Raw genomic sequence first — 24,166 nt, forward strand, 5'->3', positions numbered from 1 at the left:
CATGGAGAAAAAGGTTTTAGAGAAGAACAGTGATATGACCACGCCACCAAGCAAGATTTCACAAGCTCCAAGTCAAGCTACACCCACTCAAGTTTCACCTACACCGACACCAGCCCAAGTCATCGATTGACCGATTACACGTAGTCGTGCAAAGAAGCTACAACAAGAGGTCCACGCGCTACTTTGTGAGATTCATTTTAACATTAATGAGAATTATATACTATCTAAGTATTGTACCTTGATTGTACTCAGGTATATAGAAGAAGAGAAGGATGAATCGGACCCTGAAGAACGGACCAATGCAAGTTCCAGAAGAAGTCAAAAACGGACCAGTGGAAGTCAAAAACGGACCAGTGCAAAGAAATCTTCATAACTTTTAACTCACAAAAGCTATGAAGGTCTATGAGCACTTGTTGGAAAGCTTGACGAGTCTACTTTCCAATGAATCTGGTGGTGACCAGTTTGGATACTCCATATTGCCTGCAGACTAGAATTAGTATAGACTGCTCAGAAGATCAACAGTCTATCGTGACAGAATGTTGGTACAACTTGCCAAGTAAACCTGTACCAATCTACAATGTTTCGTGCTGGTTGGCATACATTGCTGGAAAACCCTTTGAGTCTAGTTTCATACTCAAGAAACGGTTCATCATTTGGACTTTCCAATAAAAAGTTATGGTCAGTTTATTGGAAACTGCTCTGGAGGCCAGCAGTCACGCGAAGCCACTTTGGGAATCCATTTCGAGAGGACCTTTCACATTGCCTTCCCTCAGAAACTCTATTTCGTTCTCATACCTATCTAGCAGGGCTGTTGCTAGTATAAATACTCTCTAAGACTCATTGTAATGTAAGACTTTTGATAATTGAAATACAGAACCCCTTTTGTTTAGCTGTGTGCTAGCAAATATTCAGAGAGTGATCTCTACCCCTTGCTCTTGTGATTTCCTCGCGGGATTACATAGGCGGCGACTTCATCCGCTCCCAACTGGTGCTCCTACTCCCTTCAACGTATTCCTTGATTGATTGTAGGTTGTGTTGGTTGGTTCTTTGAGAGAGTGGTTGGGCGAATCCTCGATTCAGGTTGCCGGTTAAAGACAGTGGTTGGCTTCGAGTTTTATTTGTCAGGTTGCACTAGTTATCGCTGCTTGCAGCAAGTTATCCGGCTGTTCTTCAGCTAGTTATCGGTGTTCTTCCTACATCGTGAAGATCGAGACAATGTGTCGCATCAAACAGATAAATTTGTTCTGTGCTTTTCATCTTTTATTGTGGATCTTAGCTGGGTTTTCAAATTGTGATACGTCACAACCAAGTTATATATTCTTGTTATTACTAAACTCTAAGGCTTGCAAGTTGAAAATTTTTGTATCGACTCTGTGGATATGACTCCGTGCATATGACTGAAAAATTTAGTATGCAACTCTTTATTCTTTATTTTTTTATCTATCCTTAATAATAAAAAAACAAATTTTCTGATGTTTTTTTCATCCAGCCCATTCAATTGGATCCAACTGTCCGCTTCACTCTCTCACGTCCGGCCCACTCCAGGCCCATTCACGTCTCACCGATAAAAAAAACATCGTCTCCATGCATCGTTTCCGTCGCTCCTCCCATCTGCTGCAACGCCGCTAATCCACCCCCCGCCGCTTCCCTGGAGCCGCTCTCCTCCTGCGTGTCGCTGCTACCACGCATGACTCTCGGCAGTCGGAGCTCATCGTTCGCAGCCTGGGCTCCCCATGCTGTCGAGGCACTGCCGCATCTTTCTCTCGCGCCGGCACAACACGCAGGGCCATCTCGGCCTCCCGGCGGCCGATTTCTGGCGCTCGTCGTCCCTCGCCTAGCCGTCTCCCCCTCCTTGGTGGCGTCGCCGCCACTTGCTGGACATCACACACTGGATTCTCGCACCAGCGCAAATCCCATCCATGTGTGGGGCCACGTCCACCTCCGCCATGTTCTTTCGATAAGCCGATGACGCCGCCGACGTGGTGGCCACGGGCGCTGGTCTCCTACGGCAGTGGAGGTAGTGCCACAAGAGGATACAGCCAGCCAGCGGCGTGGATTGGGACACCAGCGTTGGTCTCCATGGTAAGTTCGACATGAACTCATGTTCGACGCAAACTTCTCCATTTTTTCCAGAATAATGTGTTCGCTACAGGTTTCCTCTTTTGCCTTCTTATTCTCCTTATATAATAGCCCACAAATCTTGTTAAAAATATTAATCTTTGTGCACAGCGAAGTCTCTGCATCCTGAACCCAATCTTGCCAAGTTTTAATCTTGATCTCGACATATTGGAATTGACAACAGGGAATCGAAAGACGAATTCGAGGAGAAGCAACTGTCCATGGGGAAAAAGGTTTTAGAGAAGAACAGGTAAATTTATTCTGTGCTTTTCATCTTTTATTGTGGATCATAGCTGGGTTTTCAAATTGTGATATGTCAGAACCAAGTTATATATTCTTGTTATTACTAAACTGTAAGGCATGCAAGTTGAAAATTTTTGTATGGACTCTGTGGATATGACTCCGTGCATATGACTGAAAAATTTAGTATGCAACTCTGCACGAATACTAATTGACCCAATTAACCAGCAATTATGGATGAATTTTAGCATGTTTATTAAACAAAAAGAAGAATAAATATTGAGATGAGTGAATGACAGCTTGCGATTCTAAATTTATTTACCAGACAACTTGCATACCTAATGTATGCATTGCACTTCTAGCGCCCATATATGAAATTTGTTTTCATCTTGCTCGATTTTGTCTAGGTTTTTATTTGCTGAAATCCATGGTTTATGTTTCTTATGTATGCAAGAAACATATTATGTTTATCTCTTAATGTCTGATTGGAAGTTAGTTTTTTTGTGCTCCTTACATAATTGACTCCACCCATATTTGCATCTTTGTGATTTCTACACAGTCAACCCATATTTGATGTTAATTATTTCAAGATTTCAATCCAAGGCCGGTGTGTTCGCCTCACCCAATCACATAGAAGCTGCTTTAAGGGATGTTCACATGAAGGCTCCTAATTCGCAGCAACTTATTGTGATTCTTCCAGATGTTACTGACGGTATGTGCATCCTTGAAAAATTTGTGCTTCGGTTGTTATATGGAAATTAAAATTTATTCTATGCTTTATCAGGTTTCAGAGCAAAAATACAGTGCTTGAGTGAGCCTTTGTGCCTAATGAAATACCTTTTGTCTTAAGCCAACAATCATTTTTGGTGCCGATGCTATCCATCCTACAGCAGGAGAAGATTCCTCAGCTTTCATTACAGCTGTTAGTTTCTTGTTCTCTGCTAACAAGAACAATTGTTTCATTCAAATGTTGTATGATTTTAAAAGTAAATTTCCTCCACATTTGAAGATTAACTCCCAATGCACGGAAATGTCATGACACACAGTAATGGAATAGATGCGCAACCTTTTGCAGGTGGTTGAATCCATGGAACGGCCACAAGTCATGACATATAAAGCTCTGGCCTCGGCACAAAAACATAGGGAGGAGATGATACATAATCTCTTATGGACTGGTACACATCTAGAGAAGGGCACTCCAGTAAATGGTAGAACGATAAGGTAATTTGTATCATTTATGTTCATAATTAGGTGGCATTGTTGTACATATATTACTTAGGAGTAGAATATATGTTGTAGTATAATTATAAATGGACTTGTACTCTGTGATGACCAAAAAACTCAGTGTTGTTTTAATTTGCTGGTTAAGGATGAGACGTGGATAATTAGCTAGGTGCCTAGGTGGTTGTATTGTAATACGATACAGGCATAACAGGATTATCACCAACATTAACTTATATTATGGGTGCCATTGATGTCATGTACCATTCTCATGGTTGTTTCTTGTGAACATTTTATAATTTTTCTTCCGTTGTAACGCACGGGCATTTTTGCTAGTGCTCTATATATGTGTCAAAAGATTTGATGTGATAGGTAAAAAAAATTAGATGGAGAACTAGACAAGGCCTTACACCTGCGGAGTGCCGACAGCTGCTCTATATCTTTGACGAGCAATTAGCAATTGAGAGCGTGAATTATGATTCAGCATATATGTGATTCGTTGCTTGCACGAACCAAGTATTAGATCTTACTCCGTTCCAAAGTAATTGCATATAACTCAATACTTTTTAAAATTTAACAAATATTATTGACATTTGCATTTTTCTAACGTATTTATTATGAAAATATATATTTACTATTAGTTAAATGATACTTATCGTAGATATTAGGGTAAGTCTATTTTTAGTCATCAAACTATCGCTCATGACTGCATTTTACCATTGGACTTGAATCAGCCACCCAACTATATACTGATACAATTATGTTTTGCCATCTACCTAGTTTTGTAGTGATTTTCACTGACATAACATGCACGTGGCACTAGGACTCACTCGTCAGCTTCCACCTCACCTATTCTTTTCCTATTTTTCTCTACTCCTATCTCTCTTTTTGTCTTCTCCGCAAAAGAGCAGAGCACCTCACATGCTGCCACCCCAAGCAAATTACCATTGCAAATGATGATCCCATCGGCCATCGTTTGACTTCTGACACCTAAGCATGGCTAAAAGGCGTCGACTAAATTTAACCTACACATGCTAGTGAGGTGTCAAGAAAGATAATTCAATTTCAAGGCAAGCATGCACAAATTGGTAATCAAACATATCCTAGTAACTCAATGCACAACTGTTAAGACTCAAAGATGTAAAACTTGCAATTAACAAGGATCGGGTTGAATGCTCCGAGCTTGCCTGTATTAATTTGTAACTCAGGCTCTTTAGAGGTACCATATACAAACCCTGTTGTTGTATACAAATTTAGGTTTTTGTAATTTTCACATGTAATAATTATTTTCCATGAATCACAGGCACACATTACTAAATGTGAAAATTATCCATGTCATTATTGAATCCATTCAAGTATTTATAAAGCATTTAACAAGGAGAAACACATTTAAACCAATAGCAAGCTATACTCCAAACAGTGTCAAACATTTTGCTAAGGCAAATATAAGCAAGATTAAGGTACACAAAAAAATAGCATTTTTGGATGTATATTTTAGCCAATCGAAATTGTACAACATATAACATTTAATGAATTTCTCATATAACAGAAGAGCAGTTTTGGTGAATTTATCATTTTATCATATGGAGCATGGCAAGACAAAACTAACAACACTAGATTCGCTATTTTTTAGATTTTTATATGATTTACTACTCAATCGACAAGTTATGCTTAGATTTAATCAATTTCTAAAATACCTAAACAATTTTTAAAGTACCCAAATTTGATTTGGCCAAACATTTCCCACTGCAGCCTAATCTAGCCCAAGGTGACGAGGTCAGTATGTACAACTTCCTTGTGACTAGGCACATGCATCTATGGGGTTAAAGGCAAGGACTAGGGCCAAAATTGAGCTCAGCCATAGTCATGGCAGCATGACAACGCAAAGCTCCTCGGGTGAGTGGTGGATTCTCACTTCTAATGCGATCGACCTAACTTGGGTGACCTCACCTTGACTTGAGGGCTCTCAGAAATATAGCGGTGACTACGATGTTTGGGCTACCATTGACGAGGACAGAGACGACAGTGTGAACCGGCGGCGGGCAGTGTTCTAGCAGTCCCTATATTAGAAACATAATGAGAGCTACATGGTGAGCATCACGAAACCAAGAGAAATTTATCACAAGAGAATAGACCAGAGAGAGAGATCCACCATAGCGAGCTAGTGAGATGCTTGCGGCGAAGATGGCGAACGACTCTATGCTCAAGATGATGGTTTGACATGATGGCTTCACTACAACTATCTAGGGAGCATGACAAGGGTGAGGCGGAGCTAGTGGTGCAAGGAATTTGGCGGAGGGCTCATGACAGTGGTGAATTTGATAGCGAAGTGGTGGTTGTAGGCGCTGGGGGAATGTAACACCCTAGACCGTTAGAAAGCCTGTAGTAGTTGTGTTGTTGGCCCATGTGGCTCACGTGGCATATGTGGAGGTATAGTTGGTGGGTTAGTACTACCTTGAAAGTCTAGGAGGGTGTGAGCCAGCTTATAAGCCTTGTTGTTCCAAACATAGCACCTTCGAGTTAACACTTTTACACGAAGCGAGGACAAAAGTGTAAGAGAGGTGCTACATGTATGCAGGCCCATTCCACGTGTAGAGCTAGGCCATATAAGTAGTTTTGGAGGGGGGTGTTACAAATAGTATTTGGAGCATCAACCCTTGCTACATGTTGCCCGTAGAGGGGTGTAACAAGGGGTGGTCCTAGACATCTACTACATATATGTGGTGAGCTGCTGAGGGCATTAGCCCTTAAGGGGTGAATGTAACACCAGTTGTAGTTGGTGGCTTTAATACCACCTTGGATGTCTAGGAGGGTGAGGGCCAACTTATTCGCCTTGTTGTTCCAAGCATAGCACCTCCGCATTAACCCTTTTACAAAAAGCAAGGACAAACGTTTAAGAGAGGTGCTAAGTGTTGTGGGGGTATAAACCCCTATACCCTTACTGCTAGACTTGGGCCAGGAGGCTCGGCCCATCACGAAGACAGTCCGAGGCTTGATCCAGCTGCTCGGAGTTTCGCACAAGAAAACAAGACGTGGAGATCAAGCCGGATTCTAGTCGGTTAGAATAGGAATTGATATCGCACTATCTATGGCAATTGTAACCGACTAGGATTAGTTTCTAGATCTGTAACCCTGCCCTCTGGACTATATAAGGAGAAGCAAGGGACCCCCCCTATAAACAATTGATCTCAACCCAACGCAATCCACAGCAATACAATCAGATGCAGGACGTAGGTATTACGCCCACACGGCGGCCGAACCTGGATAAAAACCTTGTCTGTGTCTTGCGTCACCATCAAGTTCGTAGCTTGGGCACCGTCTACCGATAAACTACTACCGTGGGTATACCCCAAGGTAGACTGCCGACTAGCTTTCGTCGACAGTGGCACGCCAGGTAGGGGGTGTGCGTACAGCTCTCCCGACGAACAAGATGGTCATTGTTGACGGTTCTTAAGTATCAATTTTAATTATCAAATAAACAAGAGAAAGGACCAATATGCAACCAACACCTAGAATTAGGGTTTGATCGGATAGAATTCCACGAGTTTTGTTGTTTATCTGTTTCTGCAGGGGGTTATCAGGAAATAAGGAAGAAAGGCCCACATGTCGGGATTACATAGAGATATCAATGCACCGCGTGATTTTCTACCATCTAGAAGACTCCAGAAGCCACGGGAAGAAGGAAGAGGCCGAAAGGGGCCAGGCCCAGGGCGCCCGCCCTGGTGACCTAGGTGCCCGCCCCCTGCTGGACTCCATTCAGGACTCTCTTCGCACACGATGTTCCACCGACCTAATGGATCAAAGATAACGTAGTACCACCTCGCCTACCGACCCAAAAATGCATAGAGGAGGAGGACTATATAAGGAGACCCCCTGGCCCCTGGAGAAGACAAGAAATTATCATAGAGATTGAGGGGTGCCCTCGAAGGAAAACCTCTTCTCTAATTAATATTTCTTTTTAGGCTTAGCAACCAATGTAAAGTAGAAATAGATCTTCTAGTTTCTACTAGATTGAGAGAGATAGAGTGGAGGTGTAGGTTGGAGGAAGCCCGGCCTGTCGGTGTCTACTCAAAGCTTGTACCTGCGGGATCAAGTTCTCCTAACCCGAAGCTTGCTCCTAGGATTCTTCAGTATTTCGACTTCTAAATTCTAGTAAGTTCTTGTTTTATTGTTCTTATGGTTTATGAGTTTACTTTAATCTCTTCGTGTAGAGTTTAGAGTAATTATTGCTGGCGTAAACGTGGTGTTTAGGCTGGGGTACTCATAGATATTCCCTGACTAGCTAGACCGTGGTAGTAGTGAGGAACGTGACAATTCCGAGTTACCTTTGCAGACCATATCTCGTTAGCAGGAAGGATAGGGTTTATAGGTGCGGGTTGAACATCCTTTGTGGTGTCTAGATTCCGTTAGCCTCTCCAATAGAACAGTAGATCATCCTTACCAAGGTTAGAAGGAGGCTACGGTTGCAGTCTTCTCTATTTATCACTCACATCGAGAGACATTCTTTGTTGCCTAAGGGTTAGTAGCAATAGACCGGTTAGTCAGATGCACTCTTTCTCCTAGTGGTAAAAAAAATAAATACGATACTCTGGATAACCTCCCGGGTGAAGTGCTCACCGATATCCGTGCGCTTGCGGATCAATTCCTTATTGCGTTCCCAAATATCAACAAGCATTTCTGGCGCCGTTGCCGGGGAGAAAGACGGTTTGCTGAGATAACCTTGAGTCTTACTACTAGCTTGTATCTATACTTTTATCTTTTCTTATCTTTTATATTCTGTATTTATTTTCTTTACTCTTACCTTATGGAAAACCAAAATTCTAAATCGATCCATGAGTCTGCAATCCCTTCAGTAACTTACCTTTTACCATGGGAATCATCACAGCCTATCCAAACATCCCAGTATAAGTTAAGTTATTGGTTGATTGCTATGATTCAAAACCTATCTTTTTTGGGAAAGGAAGACGAAAACCCTTACCTTCACATTAGAGATTTTGAGCAAACATGTGATTGTCTTCGTATTGAAGGCATTTCTGATAAAACTTTACGTTGGAAGCTTTTTCCTTTTTCCTTAAGGGGAGAAGCTAGACAATGGTACAGTCAGAAGGTAAGTCAACAACGAGGTGAATGGGGAGTTTTACGAGCCAACTTTTGTCTAGATTTCTATTCCCTCGACCGTATAGCCAACCTTAGACTCGAAGTCCTATCTTTTAAACAAAAAGATAATGAAACTTTGGGAAAATCCTGGAAACGTTTTTCTGATCTTTTAGAATCTGGTCCAAACCTTAATCTTGAAGACCCTATTCTTTTATTTCACTTTTTTCAAGGTCTTCAGAAAAATCACAAACAAATGCTACACACAATGTCTAGAGGTTCTTTCTTTCGCATCCCTACTGATGAAGCTAGAGTAATCCTAGATAGAATCCTAGAAGCAGAGATGGATAATACCCTTCATGATGAAACCTACGAAGCCGAAGTAGACACTCTGCCAAATTCTTCATCTACTTTAGCTATCCCAAGTTCTGAGCCACAAGAGGAAGATATTCCACCACCGGACTTCATGCTGGATCTAGAATCCGATCTTTTTGCCGATTTTGGAAATATTTCAAACTACCATTCTATTGACAAACCCCAAAACGGCCAGTTTAGCATTTATTTGCCAAGTGAATATCAATTGAGAGAGCTTATCTCAGTCATGAGTAGTGAATGGTTGGAGGAATCAGAGCTTTCCTCTGATGTGATCCGTTTGAACACACCCTCTATAACTATACGCTGTGGTTATAATTCTGATCGATTTAATGCTCTTTATAATCCTGTTGTGGGGATCAACATCATGTCTGAATCTTTTGCACTTAAACTATTTAAAAATCTTGTCTTAACCCCCACAACAAAGGTCATAAAGGAATCTTCGGGACGATTAATCCCCAGTCTTGGAATTATTAATGTCCTACCTCTTACGGTAGAAGGCTCCATGGTTCATTTGAACTTCTATATTTTTGATACATGGGACTTCGACCTGTTGATAGGACAACCTTTTAGAAGACTCCTTTATGAAGGTCATACTGGAAAGCTACACATTTCTTTTGGAAAAACTTTTAAAATCCCAATAACAATTTCACACTCCTTAAACAATAAGGCCGAGTCATATCTTTTGCCTGATCCTATGGAGGAGGTAAAGGCTGCATCTCTAGAGCTATTAGAAGAACCAGACTTAGAAGACGAAACTCCTTTCTTCATAGAAGAAGAAGCCGAACCTTCTGAACCTGAATCCTTAGATGAGTTTGCAGAAACACCTAGACCTCCCATAGAGCTTAAAACCTTACCACCCGGTCTTATCTATGCTTTCCTAAACAATAATCCAGAGTTTCCTGTGATCATTAGCGATAAACTCACTCAGGAGCAAACTCTGCGATTAATGACCATTCTTGAAAAACATCACTCAGTTTTCGGCTACTCACTCCAAGATCTTACAGGAATCAGTCCTATGATTTGTACCCATCGTATTCCAATAGATCCTTCTGTTTCACCTTCTCGAGAACCCCAACGTAGACTTAACAACACTATGAGAGAGGTAGTTAAAAAGGAAGTTATAAAGTTGCTGCATGCAGGGATTATATATCCTGCGCCGCACAGTGAGTGGGTGAGCCCAGTTCAAGTTGTGCCTAAAAAGGGAGGCATGACTGTTATTATGAATGAAAAGAACGAGCTAATTCCGCAACGCACCGTCACAGGATGGCGGATGTGCATAGACTATAGAAAACTAAACAAAGCCACGAGAAAGGATCACTTTCCTTTACCTTTTATAGATGAGATGCTAGAGCGATTAGCAAACCATTCGTTCTTCTGTTTCTTAGATGGATATTCAGGGTATCATCAGATCCCGATCCATCCCGATGATCAAAGCAAAACCACTTTTACATGCCCATATGGAACTTATGCTTACCGTAGAATGTCTTTTGGGTTATGTAATGCACCAGCTTCTTTTTAAAGATGCATGATGTCTATATTTTCTGATATGATTGAAGAGATTATGGAAGTTTTCATGGATGATTTCTCTGTTTATGGAAAAACTTTTGATAGTTGTCTTGAAAACTTAGACAAGGTTTTGCAAAGATGTGAAGAAAAGCACTTAGTCCTTAATTGGGAAAAATGTCATTTCATGGTTAGGGAAGGAATAGTGCTGGGACACTTAGTGTCTGAAAGAGGTATTGAGGTAGATAAAGCTAAAATTGAAGTAATTGAACAACTACCTCCACCTGTGAATATAAAAGGAATTCGAAGCTTTCTTGGCCATGCTAGTTTTTATCGTAGATTCATAAAAGATTTTTCATTTATTGCTAGACCACTTACTCTTTTGCTAGCCAAGGATGCTCCTTTCGAATTTGATGATGCATGTCTAACATCTTTCAATTTATTAAAGAAAGCACTCATCTCTGCACCAATCATTCAACCCCCTGATTGGTCGTTGCCTTGTGAAATTATGTGTGATGCAAGTGATTATGCTATGGGCGCAGTATTGGGACAAACTAAAAATAAGAAGCATCATGCAATTGCTTATGCCAGTAAAACTTTGACAGGAGCTCAACTTAACTATGCAACCACTGAAAAAGAGCTTCTGGCCGTTGTCTTTGCCATTGATAAATTTAGATCTTACTTAGTTGGAGCTAAAATAATTGTTTACACTGATCATGCTGCACTAAAATATTTGCTCACTAAAAAAGATGCTAAACCTCGCCTGATTAGATGGATCTTATTACTCCAAGAATTTGACTTAGAAATAAAAGATAAAAAGGGAGTAGAGAATTCTGTTGCTGATCACTTGTCTAGAATGTATTTTAAGAGTCCACAGGAAACCCCCATCAATGATTCACTCCGGGACGACATGCTCTACGGGATTAACAGGTCTGACCCCTGGTATGCAGATATTGTTAATTTTATGGTTTCAGGGTATGTACCACCAGGAGCAAACAAGAAGAAACTTATTCAAGAAAGTCGTCCACATGTATGGGATGAGCCATACCTCTTCCGAGTATGCTCTGATGGCTTACTCAGGAGATGTGTGACCACTGAGGAAGGATGGAAGATCATCGACAGATGTCATTCATCACCATATGGAGGTCACTATGGAGCATTCCGTACACATTCAAAGATCTAGCAGTGTGGATTCTACTGGCCTACAATGTATGAAGACACGAAGCAATATATCAGAAGATGTGGGCCATGTCAAAGACACGGAAACATAAATACAAGGGATGCAATGCCACTCACCAACAACCTTCAGATTGAGCTCTTTGATGTCTGGGGAATAGACTACATGGGTCCATTTCCTCCATCAAAGAAGTGTGAGTACATCTTGGTGGCAGTTGACTACATCTCCAAGTGGGTAGAGGCACTACCTTGCAAGCATGCCGACAACGTCAGTTCAAAGAGGATGTTTGAAGAAATCATATTTCCAAGATTTAGAGTCCCCAGAGTAGTGATAAGTGATGGAGGAGCACACTTCATCGACAAACGCTTCAAGCAATATCTATCAAAACATGGAATCCGTCACAACGTCGCTACCCCCTATCATCCTCAGACAAGTGGCCAAGCAGAGACTTCCAACAAGCAAATCAAGAATATTCTTCAGAAGACAGTAAATGAAATGGGAACGGCGTGGAAAGACAAGTTACCCGATGCACTCTGGGCATACCGGACTGCATACAAGACCCCAATTGGAATGTCTCCATACTAATTGGTATACGGGAAGACTTGCCATCTACCTGTTGAACTAGTGTTCAAAGCACACTGGGCCATAAAGAGATGGAATATGGACCTAGATGTTGTTGGAGATTATAGAAGAATGCAACTATCAGAATTGGAAGAATGGCGAGAGAAAGCATATCACAATTCAAAGATCTACAAAGAAAGAGTCAAAAGGTGGCATGACAAGAGAATCAAGAAGAAGGAGTTCACACCCGGAGATAAGGTATTACTTTTTAATTCTAGGGTGAAGCTTTTCGGGCATGGAAAACTCCGGAGCAAATGGGAAGGACCATTCAAGGTAATTAATTCATCATCCCATGGAGCTATCACACTTCAAAATGACGAAGATACGTTATTCAAGGTAAATGGTCAACGTCTTAAATTGTTTTTAGAGCCCAATAAAGAATTAGAAGAAATAGACGTAATCCATTTTTTCCTTCCCATGGAGAATTAGAGCCCAACCTTTTTAGTCTGATGTTTTCGGGTCATACATATATTTTCCTAATTAAGTTTGCATCTAGAAATGCGCTCAAGGAAGTGGGCCCACAGAGGGGCCAGAGAGAGGGCGGGCACCCAGATCAGGTGGGCGGGCGCCCAGCTCCTATTCCCCCTCGGTCCTGAATTTCTCTGTTATGGAAAATACACTTATGGTAATCCGAATAATCCCTCAGATGGAAAGTTTCGCACGCACATCGATGGGAGCAACCCGAACAACCCATAGAGGCACTTTTTGACCCCTATATAAACAGACCCTTGACCTCAGTTTTCAAACACCAAGCCACCAAGCCTTCTCTCCTTCAATTAGAGCTTGATTAGTTCCTTGCTGCTCCAATGGCCGAGAAGTACCACGATGATTGGGAAGTCGTCCCCTTCAACCTCAACATGGAGCCTGTGGAAGACCCCGATGCCCGTGCTCTCGTCCCGGCCAACACAGAGCGACAGCTAGAAGCCATGCTATTACGCCAACGCAGCTCCGCCCAATCCTACCATGCTCAACCAGTTCTCACCGCACCACCACAACCCCTACTTCTCAAGGGATCATCATCCAAGACGAAGACCACCATCAAGGTGCCAACCGGCACAAGGATCCTTCCACCTAGACCCAATGAGAGGGTCGTTGGAGTCAAGACCAACCGGAGCGGCGAGATCAGCAGTATTCGCTACACTACGGAGGAGGAAAGGCCTTACTTTGAAGGGATTAGAGCAGCCAAAGTCTGTTTCATCCCTCCAAAGGCAGCCCCGAAGCATGCTCTCAATGCTTTTGAGACACCTCCCAAGCGTCACAAGACTATAATGGATATTGATGAGGACGTTCGCAGACTAGACAGAATTATCATAGACCTCCAGTCCTTGATTAATTCCCTCACTAGGCAGCTCTCTAACCACAATACCATTATACTAGACCTTAGGCAGGATCTTACCAGTGCCAACAAGAAGATCAAAGAATTAGAGCGCCGCTAAGTTATCTAGATTAGACCTTGAGGCAATGCATCTTAGTTATCTATCTTTAAATTCGGTTTAGGTTTACTATTATCATCAGTTTGCTATCAGTTTGCTACTAGTCTTTTGTAATAAATGCCTCAATATTAATAAAGAGTATTATTATTATTATGTCTTGTGTGTCTCTACTTTATTTTTGTGCAAGAAAGCAGAAAACAAGTATGGGGGAGATCCCTCGACATGCCAAACACACTCCGACCACACCACTCCACGATTCAGGTACACACTCTGCACACTTTACTTTACACGTACACATATTTTGGATTATGCAGAATATTGTTTCCGACATGATAAATTAAAAAGATTAAAATATTTCTAATCATGATTAATCTCACTCTGTGATATTTCCTAAAACTTATAACTATTATAAAATCATTTCAAAACCCTGTGTTACTTAAGACAGTATGGAATGTGAGATGGTAGAGTATGAGTTTCTTATTCTTGATATCATTGTTGCTTGGAGAATTTATTTCAAAATTCTAGCTACCATCCTCAGTGTTTTATATGCCTGATAAAACTGAAAATATTAATTATGATTATAGAAGCTATCTACTCTGTATTGAGTTTGTTCAAAATGAGTTAGACCCTTGTTGAGAGATTTATCATGCTCCTAAGATCAAGACATTTATTCAGAAAGATTCACTCTTCCTAAGTATTATTGCATTAGAGGCATGGGCTATGCAAAAATAGAGATATTTCGAGGAAATAAAAAGGAGCAAGTGCTCGACAACCTCGCAGAAAAAATGGACAAGTGTCCGACAGTAGAATTAGGGTACCTCGGTATCCACTTAAAAAAAAGAGAGAAGAAAAAGAGAAAAAATGATAGCCCATGGTCCCTCTAATAAGCAATATGCCAGCAAGAGTTGACAAAGATTTTAATTTCCAAAGTCTTTGATCTAAGAGTATGACATTTCCCTCCTTGGATCCCGTTTTGATCAGGCAATAAATGCAAAGTAAGTATGCTTGAGAATTTTTGCAAATTAAAACAACCTCAGTGAGATATATATAAAAGATAATGAGTGATCTGAGAAGAACCTATGAGGAAAAAGGTATGCTAACTTTCTTTCAAAAATATACAAAAAAACTCCAAGTGACAAGATTGAGAAGAAAGGATCTTTACTCTTAACCATAAACTTCTCTGACTATGGTACACAGTGGATTTTTAACACCCTGCAATTATAAAAAGAATGTTTTAAATGTTTACCCCAGATATTTTTCTTAACCATCCTTTTCTCGAGGACGAGTAAAAGCCTAAGTATGGGGGTATTTGTTGACGGTTCTTAAGTATCAATTTTAATAATCAAATAAACAAGAGAAAGGACCAATATGCAACCAACACATAGAATTAGGGTTTGATCTGACAGAATTCCATGAGTTTTGTTGTTTATCTGCTTCTGCAGGGGGTTATCAGGAAATAAGGAAGAAAGACCCACATGTCGGGATTACATAGAGATATCAACGCACCGCGCGATTTTCTACCATCCAGAAGACTCCAGAAGCCACGGGAAGAAGGCAGAGGCCGAAAGGGGCCAGGCCCAGGGCGCCCGCCCTGGTGACCTGGGCGCCCGCCCTCTGCTGGACTCCATTCAGGACTCTCTTCACACACGATGTTCCACCGACTTAATGGATCAAAGATAACGTAGTACCACCTCGCCTACCGACCCAAAAACGCATAGAGGAGGAGGACTATATAAGGAGACCCCCCTGGCCCCTGGAGAAGACAAGAAATTATCATAGAGATTGAGGGGTGCTCTCGAAGGAAAACCTCTTCTCTAATTAATATTTATTTTTAGGCTTAGCAACCAATGTAAAGTAGAAATAGATCTTTTAGTTTCTACTAGATTGAGAGAGATAGAATGGAGGTGTAGATTGGAGGAATAAACGTGGTGTTTAGGCTGGGGTACTCATAGATATTCCCTGACTAGCTAGACCGTGGTAGTAGTGAGGAACGTGACAATTCCGAGTTACCTTTGCAGACCATATCTCGTTAGCAGGAAGGATAGGGTTTCTAGGTGCGGGTTGAACATCCTTTGTGGTATCTAGATTCCGTTAGCCTCCCCAATAGAATAGTAGATCATCCTTACCAAGGTTAGAAGGAGACTACGGTTGCAGTCTTCTCTATTTATCACTCACATCGAGAGACATTCTTTGTTGCCTAAGGGTTAGTAGTAATAGACCGGTTAGTCAGATGCACTCTTTCTCCTAGTGGTAAAAAAATAAGTACGATACTCTGGATAACCTCCTGGGTGAAGTGCTCACCGATATCCGTGCGCTTGCGGATCAATTCCTTATTGCGTTCCCAAATATCAACAGTCATCGTTCCGGCTTCCGCGGCCGTGGCTGAAGGCCTCACGTTCACCGTCGGCGAGATCACGTGGACGACTCATGGCGGCGGCCTCACGACCATGACTTCGGAAGAAACCCAGATCCGATCCGGGACAGCAGGGGCGTCGATTCCAATCATGCCGACCCCGAGCACCCGACATCCGCTCTCTCGTTACAGGGTGAAAAAGGTCGACGACTCAGATCTTCTCCGAGCTCTTGATCGCGCCGATCTCAGGCTCCTTGAAGCTTCCAAACTGGTAGATTGGATCTCATACAAATCTGATCAAGCGGCGTCGACAAACTCTTTCGACTCCTCCCGGCCAACTCGTGTCATCACACACGAACAGCTGGGGACGTCTCTAATAATAACGTCCACCCCCACGGGACGGTCCATCAAGCTCAAGACAGCTCAAGACCAGAGTCCCCCTTATGGACTAAACAACTCGGCCAATCACTACTCACGGCACACCCAATCCCTTTTCAACAGGGCGGGCTAGTCGCCGAGACAGAGCAGCCAAATAGCTCGCCATTACGTCAACATGGTTTCCATCCGAGTCCTGCCGGACGATAAGGCTACCAGCACGAACTCCAGCACAGGGTCCGTCTCTACCGAGGTGTTACACTCCGAGGACGAAGATTACGACATGGATCTACCACCATATCCTCCGAGTTTTCCTCGCTTTCCAGTCTTTCCACCTCGGCGAGGAGATCTTATTTTTAACGTCAGCAATGACGAACCGGTCGTCGAAGGCGAAACAGAAGAGCAGAAGCAACTCCGCGAGCAGCGCAACGCCGATCGTGCTCGACGGCGCGCGGATGAGGAGCGGCAACTAGCGCCACACAATCTCAGTGACGCTTTCGACATGGTCGGAGATCAGCCAGTCTACAAAACGCCAAGCGCTAACGTGGCTGTGGCCATGGCAAACCTGGACCGACTCCCTGATACCCCAGAGTGTCAGGGCGTCCGGTCCAGCATACGGGCGCATCTGATTGCTGCGATGGGACAGACAGCCACTCTGCTCAAGAGAGTCCAAGTCATCTCATATACGGAGGTTTCCTCCGACCAGACTCATCGCAGCCAAACATCACCACAACCTAGCGGGCACCGTCATAGCCGCTCCCCCAACGGTCACAGGAGGGACGTGGGACGCGACAACCGTGGTTGGGACACGGCGGTCACCGCGAGCAGAAGCACGGGCGTGGTCAGGAAGTAAACCAGGACAGGGATCTACGATACAAAATCCCTCCCAACGACGCCCGCGACCGCATTAACAGGCGCGCTACGGAAAGAGCGGTACACGAAAACTTGCGACGCATTGAGTACGATGCCGCACACGGCCCTCCCGGCCTAAGACAGTTTTCGTCACACCTTCGCCAAGTCGTATGGCCCCGCAACTTTATGCAGGCCCGTTCCATGTACAGAGTTGGGCCATATAAGTATTTTTGGATGCAGGGTGTTACAGATAGTATTCAGAGCATCAACCCTTGTTGCACGTTGCTCATGGAGAGGTGTACCAAGGGGTGGTCTGGACATCTGCCACATATATGTGGTGAGCTGTCGAGGGCGTCAGGCCATAAGGGGGAGTGAATGTAACACCCCAACCCGTTAGAAACTTGTAGTAGTTGTGTTGTTGGGCCATGTGGCCCATGTAGGGTATGTGGAGTTACATATAGTTGGTTTGTTAGTACCACATTGAAAGTCTAGGAGGGTGAGGGCCAGTAGGCCTTGTTGTTCTAAATATAGCACCTCCGGGTTAACCCTTTTACACAAAGCAAGGACAAAAGTGTAAGAGAGGTGCTATGTGTATACATGCCTATTTCACATACAGAGCTGGGCCATATAAGCAATTTTAGACACGGGGTGTTGCTGGAAACCAAAGAAAGATAGTGATGGTCGATGGTGAGGGCTTAAGTGTACGAGGTCAAGGTTTCCACATTTGCCAACACTAGCTTGATCTTTCCACACAAGCATTTGCATGGAAAGAGAGGGAGGAAGCGGCCGATGGTGAGGGCTTAAGTGTACGAGGTCAAGGTTTCCACATGTGCCAACACTAGCTTGATCTTTCCACACAAGCATTTGCGTGGAAGAGAGGGAGGAAGCGACACACGAGGATAGTGACTTGAGTGGCGACGCCACTGGAGCAGACATCTACTCCATTAGGTCGTCTGAACCGACCTGTTCAACCCTTTCTATCTTTTGATTTGGTGCATAAACTACAACACTAGCATAAAAAGTATTTTCATAGGTGGTCAAAAAATTATTTTTGCAGGCGATCACCCCTATGAACCTCAATTGCATTGTCACGAGAAATTAGAAACTATTGAGGTGAGCATAACACCAGCCTATTAAATTTGAACTAGTAGAGGCAGACACTTAGGACGTCTTTCCTACAACTCAATAAAGAAATAAAATTAGGTTGCCCCATCTATATCATGCCACTGAGTTGGCTACTACCTACCTCACTCCACTGAGCCCTAGCATCATGCCACTGATCCCCATTGTAGACACACCCAGCCTGAAGCCACCACACTGCCATGGACCATGCGGTCTATATCTGCTTGCCCCGCCTTGAACGTTGTGGATCTACCGACCATGGACATTGTACCTCCTCAATCTTGGTGCAAGATTGGCTAGCATTGTGCCTCTTTAGTGTTATTGTCAAGCCAAATGCTGCAACTATGCTTTGCTTAGAAAGGAAGAGTCAGAGAGAGAGAGAGGTCGTCATAGATCATATATCCCTCGAGAAGACTACTGCTACATTTGGGCACGATGGTCTAGAGGAAAGGCAAGGGCACACGTGGAAGGCGGGAGTTGGATGATAGGTGGGGCCATGCATCTCTATCACCAAACAGTTGTACTTTTCTATACTTTAAACATTATACTTTTGATTAATACCAAAGTTCCATATATTTTTATATATGAAATCTATTATAATTAAGCCCTAAACATTGAACTACTTGCTAACTGTTTTCAGAGACTTAACACCAAAAAATAGTGATGATACAATTTAGTGTTGTGTTTTTGAAATTCAAATTTGAACCTATTTTGCAAAGAATCAAACCAAACCTACATACTACAAAACTCATGTTGGCACCTTTTCAATTGTTTAATGAAATTTTAAAACATAGGGACCCAAAATACCTTGATATTTTTGTTATCATTGTTTTAAGCACACACATATAGTATGTATATGTGCCATGTATGCCAATGAGACATCAAATAAATAAAATGCCCTGCCAAATAAAGCCTAATATTATATTAACAGCTACTGCTGGTTTCCATATGCAGAAAATCGATTTGGCCCTATTTAGTTCCCCACCTAAAAATTTTTCATCCATCCCATCGAATCTTTGGACACATGCATGGAACATTAAATGTAGATAAAAAAATAAACTAATTACACAGTTTAGTTGAGAATCGTGAGACGAATCTTTTAAGCCTAGTTACTCCATGGTTAACCTTAAGTGCTATAGTAACCCACATATGCTAATGACAGATTAATTATGCTTAATAAATTTGTCTTGCAGTTTCCTGACGAGCTATGTAATTTGTTTTTTTATTAGTTTCTAAAAACCCCTCCCGACATCTTTTCGACACATTCGATGTGACATCCAAAAAATTTTCATCTCCAATCTAAACAGGCCTTATGACCAAAGATGTAAGGAGTGATGTATGCTCAGTGTTGTCGCAGCATGGATGTTGACAAGCATAACGCGCCAGAGGCAGTCGTACATGCGTGCGTAAGATCACACGTGTATGCCGTCCGTCTCCATCGGTCGCTGCATTGTAGTACAAGGACTTGTTTAATTCTAAAATTTTTTGCAATTTTTCTTCAAATTTTATATCACATCAAATTTTACGACATATATATATAAACATTAATTATAAATAAAATAAATAATTAATTGCAAAGTCTACATATAATTTACGAGACGAATCTTTTAAGCTTAATTTATGATTAAATAATATTTATCAAATACAAACGATATTTTAAAAAAAGATAGAACTAGGGCCTTGTTTAGTTTCAAAATTTTTTGCAAAATCAACACTGTAGCATTTTCGTTTGTATTTGACAAAAATTATCCAATCATAGAGTAACTAGGCTCAAAAGATTCGTCTCGTCAGTTTCGACCAAACTGTGCAATTAGTTTTTATTTTCATCTATATTTAATACTCCATGCATGCGTCTAAAGATTCGATGTGACGGGGAATCTGAAAAATTTTGCAAAATTTTTTGGGAACTAAACAAGGCCTAAACAAAGCCTAATAAGAACCAAAAGCTAAAAGGGATCACGCTTACCTTGCGTTAGTTGACTAACAACCCCTCTAAAACACGCTCCCTAAGGTGCTCTCTAGAGATAAATTATTGTGGATCGGACTACTATACTGTGCAGCGTGGAGCGAGGATCGAGTAATTACATACTAGCAGTGTATATATGTAATACTAAAATACGTGCAACTGTGTTATCATGCGTCATACGAATTTTTAAAGGATCCCAAAGAGGTAATGCATCTGTTCCAAGTAGCACCATACAATATTATTACGTATATGATACAAGAAAAATACCCATGTAATTCAACAATCCTACATGGTCCTAATACTTCTAATAAATCAATTCCTAGGGTTGTCTTAAGGTTTTTGTTAAAAAAAAAACTTACCCAAAAATTTTTTTATTCTTTTTTCTTTAAATTAACCATAATTTTTTTCTATAAATTTGGTCACTTATATTCTTTTTTTTTTACTTAGAACAAGTCTAGGAATTAATTTATTCAACGAGGAAAGATGTTCATGTTAATTTCTTTGTAGATTTCTTTGCGCAATTATTGATGATCCACCATTATTATCGAATCGACCTCTATTTATCCCTAAATCTGAATTCCCTCATCTTTTAATTAATTGCACATCTAACTCACAATTCATTAATGATCGATATATACAGGTACGTTGACCCCAAGAAACTCTGTTGTATATACTACACATTGTAGATAAAACTATATATGGTGTCGATCAGTATATATAACTGAATGGACAAATTATTTTTTGGAAAGCTCAAGATATATAGGCGCATTATTTGCGATTTTCGTTAGAAATATCTGTCGGAACCGAATTAGTTGATGGTGATTAGCGAATTAATTAATTAATAACTTAGTTTGCTACGGGTACTTTACATAAGTACATACTGTATGTCCCAAATAATGATCGAGAGGAATGCTTGCAGAGACGTTACGTACGCACGGACTCCGCAGGCGCGCAGAGAATTCTCGGAAGCTTCTGCTGCGAGCGCGCAGCCGGCATGGTACAATGTTCTCGAGTGTTCTTCGGGCCACTGCATCTATCCGGCCGTCCGGCCGGTCCGGGTCCGGGTCCGGATCCGTCCCACATACAGCATACACGAAATTATAACTGGCTTTACCGACAATATCTAACAACTCAATCTTGTATGCAAGACATTTATATGTAATATAAACACCTTCTTCAAATGAAAAGACGATGCGATCGATTGTTTCTCTTTGATCAATTTGACGATGACATGATTATCATTTGGTCCACCGTCCACGAGAGAATTATAATAACTATATATAGGAGTATATGCCACTCATGTAAGTAGTTAGCTAGTACTCCTGCCAAATTAGAGAAGGGAGCTGACATTTTAATGTACATATATAGTACTCTACCAGCATACTCCATAGCTAGGGAATTAGAGATGGCTTAATTATGGTAGCACGTAGCAGGCCCGATATCCAGGAGCCAGCCGGCCGGTAGTCACTGCACGCACGCACTGCATGCAAACAATTGCATGTACGTAACCCACGCATACATGGCATTCTATCTCGATCATGTGTCCAACACCAACCTGCGCGCATTCGCTCGATCGCTACTTCTTCTTATTCCGCGCGGACGACGACGACGGCTCGTGGCTCTTGAGCATCTCCTGCAGCACCTCGTCGTCGAGGTACTCGAACTCGATCACGTCCCTGCCGCCGTGCTGCTGCTGTCTGGACGACGAGGAGGATCCACCGGAGCCGCCGCGGAAGGCCGCGGCATAGACGGCCGCGTCCTCCGGGAAGTTGAGCACGGCGTTGGCGCCGCGCATGGAGTAGGCGGATCGGTCGTACGCTCTGGCGGCCTCCTCGGCGGTGTCGAAGGTGCCCAGCCAGATGCGCACTCCGTGGCGGCTCGAGTCGCGGATCTCCGCCGCGTACTTGCCCCACGGCCGCCGCCGCACGCCGCGGTACTTGGTCGGCTCGCCTCCGCCGTCGTCCATGTTAGCGCTGGCGATATGGCGACGGGTGTAGTGTGGCTGCTGCTGGCTCAGCTGACGATGTGACAAATAATGGCTGCTGCACTGGTGTGTTTCTGCAAGAAGCTTGGCGAGGAGTGAATTATATCATCGGTGCAGTGGTGGCGGGAGGGAATGGAATGGAAGAGGAAGGCGCGCGCGGAGGGGGTTTTAAAAGGGGCTAGGGAAGGTACATGGGAAAGGGATATTGATGGTGGGTCCGGCACGTGCTTGCATTGGTTCCTGCCTTTTGCTTCCAAAAGGCAAAAATGGATTACGAGATTTAAATTCTGCCGCTGCCGCTATTCCACCATATGTTTATAATTTCTGCATGCATTAGCTAGGTTTATGTGGGGCGGTGGTGAGCGCAGGGGAAAGAGAATCACCAGAAATGAACTCCCAACTCCCTGCGCATGCTTTACGCTAATTATAATATAATATGTCCAACATCAATATTCTCTTGATTCGAGAATATAAAGATGTTTCAGTTTTGGCATTAGTTAACGTTTTGTTCAGTTGGCAAAATTTTTGGATTTTAGGTACTGTATTATTTTTGTTTGTATTCAGTAATTATTGTTCAATCATAGACTAACTAGACTCGAAAGATTCATGTCGCGATTTATAGGTAAATTGTGTAATCAGTTTTTGTTTTCATCTATATTTAATATTCTATGCACGTGCCGCAACATTCGATGTGATAAAGAATCTTGAAAAATTTTAGAACTAAACAAGACCTAAACCTCTTCATCTGTGTAACCAAGATTATGAAAGTACTCCCCTATTAGCATCCTATGCAATATCAAGACACATTTTCGTGGTGAATTTGATTAATGATGAAATCTGTAGTACTTGCTAGTTTTGACGTCACTGATTGTTATTGGTGTATATAAATCTGGTTAAAGTCACTGTACTAGCTTACTCGGTGAGTAGAACAGAAACATTAATAAAACTCGTTACTTTTACAACGGAGGATCGGAGATTAGAATCGTATCATGGTATACCTCCGGTCGTCGCCTACTTTTGGTCACCACCGCCTTCAACCGCCGTTAATTTTCTCATTTTTCATTTCTTCCCATCCTTTTCATACTCACAGTCACCAAATCGTATACCAACATGTTTTGTTTCTTTCCCAAGCTATTTGTGCCTGATTTCATGCATTTCATTGGTGCACCTCCTCCTCCCTTTTTCGTGACCATCAGCCAACTTGGGCCATGCATGCCTCCTATGTACGGGAAGACCGCACCCAACAATTGATAAAAAATTATCATCCCACCCTTTTAAGGGGCTTAATCTTGAAGTACAAGCAAACTGTCAAAAGTTATTAGTGCTCTGCTTTCTTATATGAGACTGGTGTATGTAGTAATTCATACTGACCTCAAAATTAATACTCTCTCGTCCAAAAATAAATAACTTTCTAAGGATTAAAAATTAAAAATAATATTCTATAAAAATGTAGGACACTCACTAAAGTTACTTAGTGTTCTGCTTTCTTATATGAGGCTTGTGTATGTAGTAACTCATGCTTTCTAAGGAGTAAAATTTAAAATAATATTCTATAAAAATGTAGGACACTAACTAAAGTTACTTAGTGTTCTGCTTTCTTATATGAGGCTGGTGTATGTAGTAATTCATACTGACCTCAAAATTATTACTCTCTCTCCAAAATTAAATAAATTTTTAAGGATTAAAAATTAAAAATATTATTCTATAAACATGTAGGACACTAACTCCTAAT

The 24,166-nt window shown here is 42.0% G+C and overlaps 1 protein-coding gene across 1 annotated transcript; it reads right to left on the minus strand.

Moving 5' to 3' along the window:
* On the minus strand, window positions 21,724–22,489 carry LOC110432194 (ethylene-responsive transcription factor ERF096-like). Its single transcript, XM_021452157.1, has one exon. The coding sequence runs from the start codon at window positions 22,414–22,416 to the stop codon at window positions 22,027–22,029; it is 390 nt and encodes a 129-aa protein (XP_021307832.1). The 5' UTR covers window positions 22,417–22,489; the 3' UTR covers window positions 21,724–22,026.

This window comes from Sorghum bicolor, chromosome 2 (genome assembly GCF_000003195.3).
Source record: "Sorghum bicolor cultivar BTx623 chromosome 2, Sorghum_bicolor_NCBIv3, whole genome shotgun sequence".
In the NCBI taxonomy this organism is placed as follows: domain Eukaryota; kingdom Viridiplantae; phylum Streptophyta; class Magnoliopsida; order Poales; family Poaceae; genus Sorghum; species Sorghum bicolor.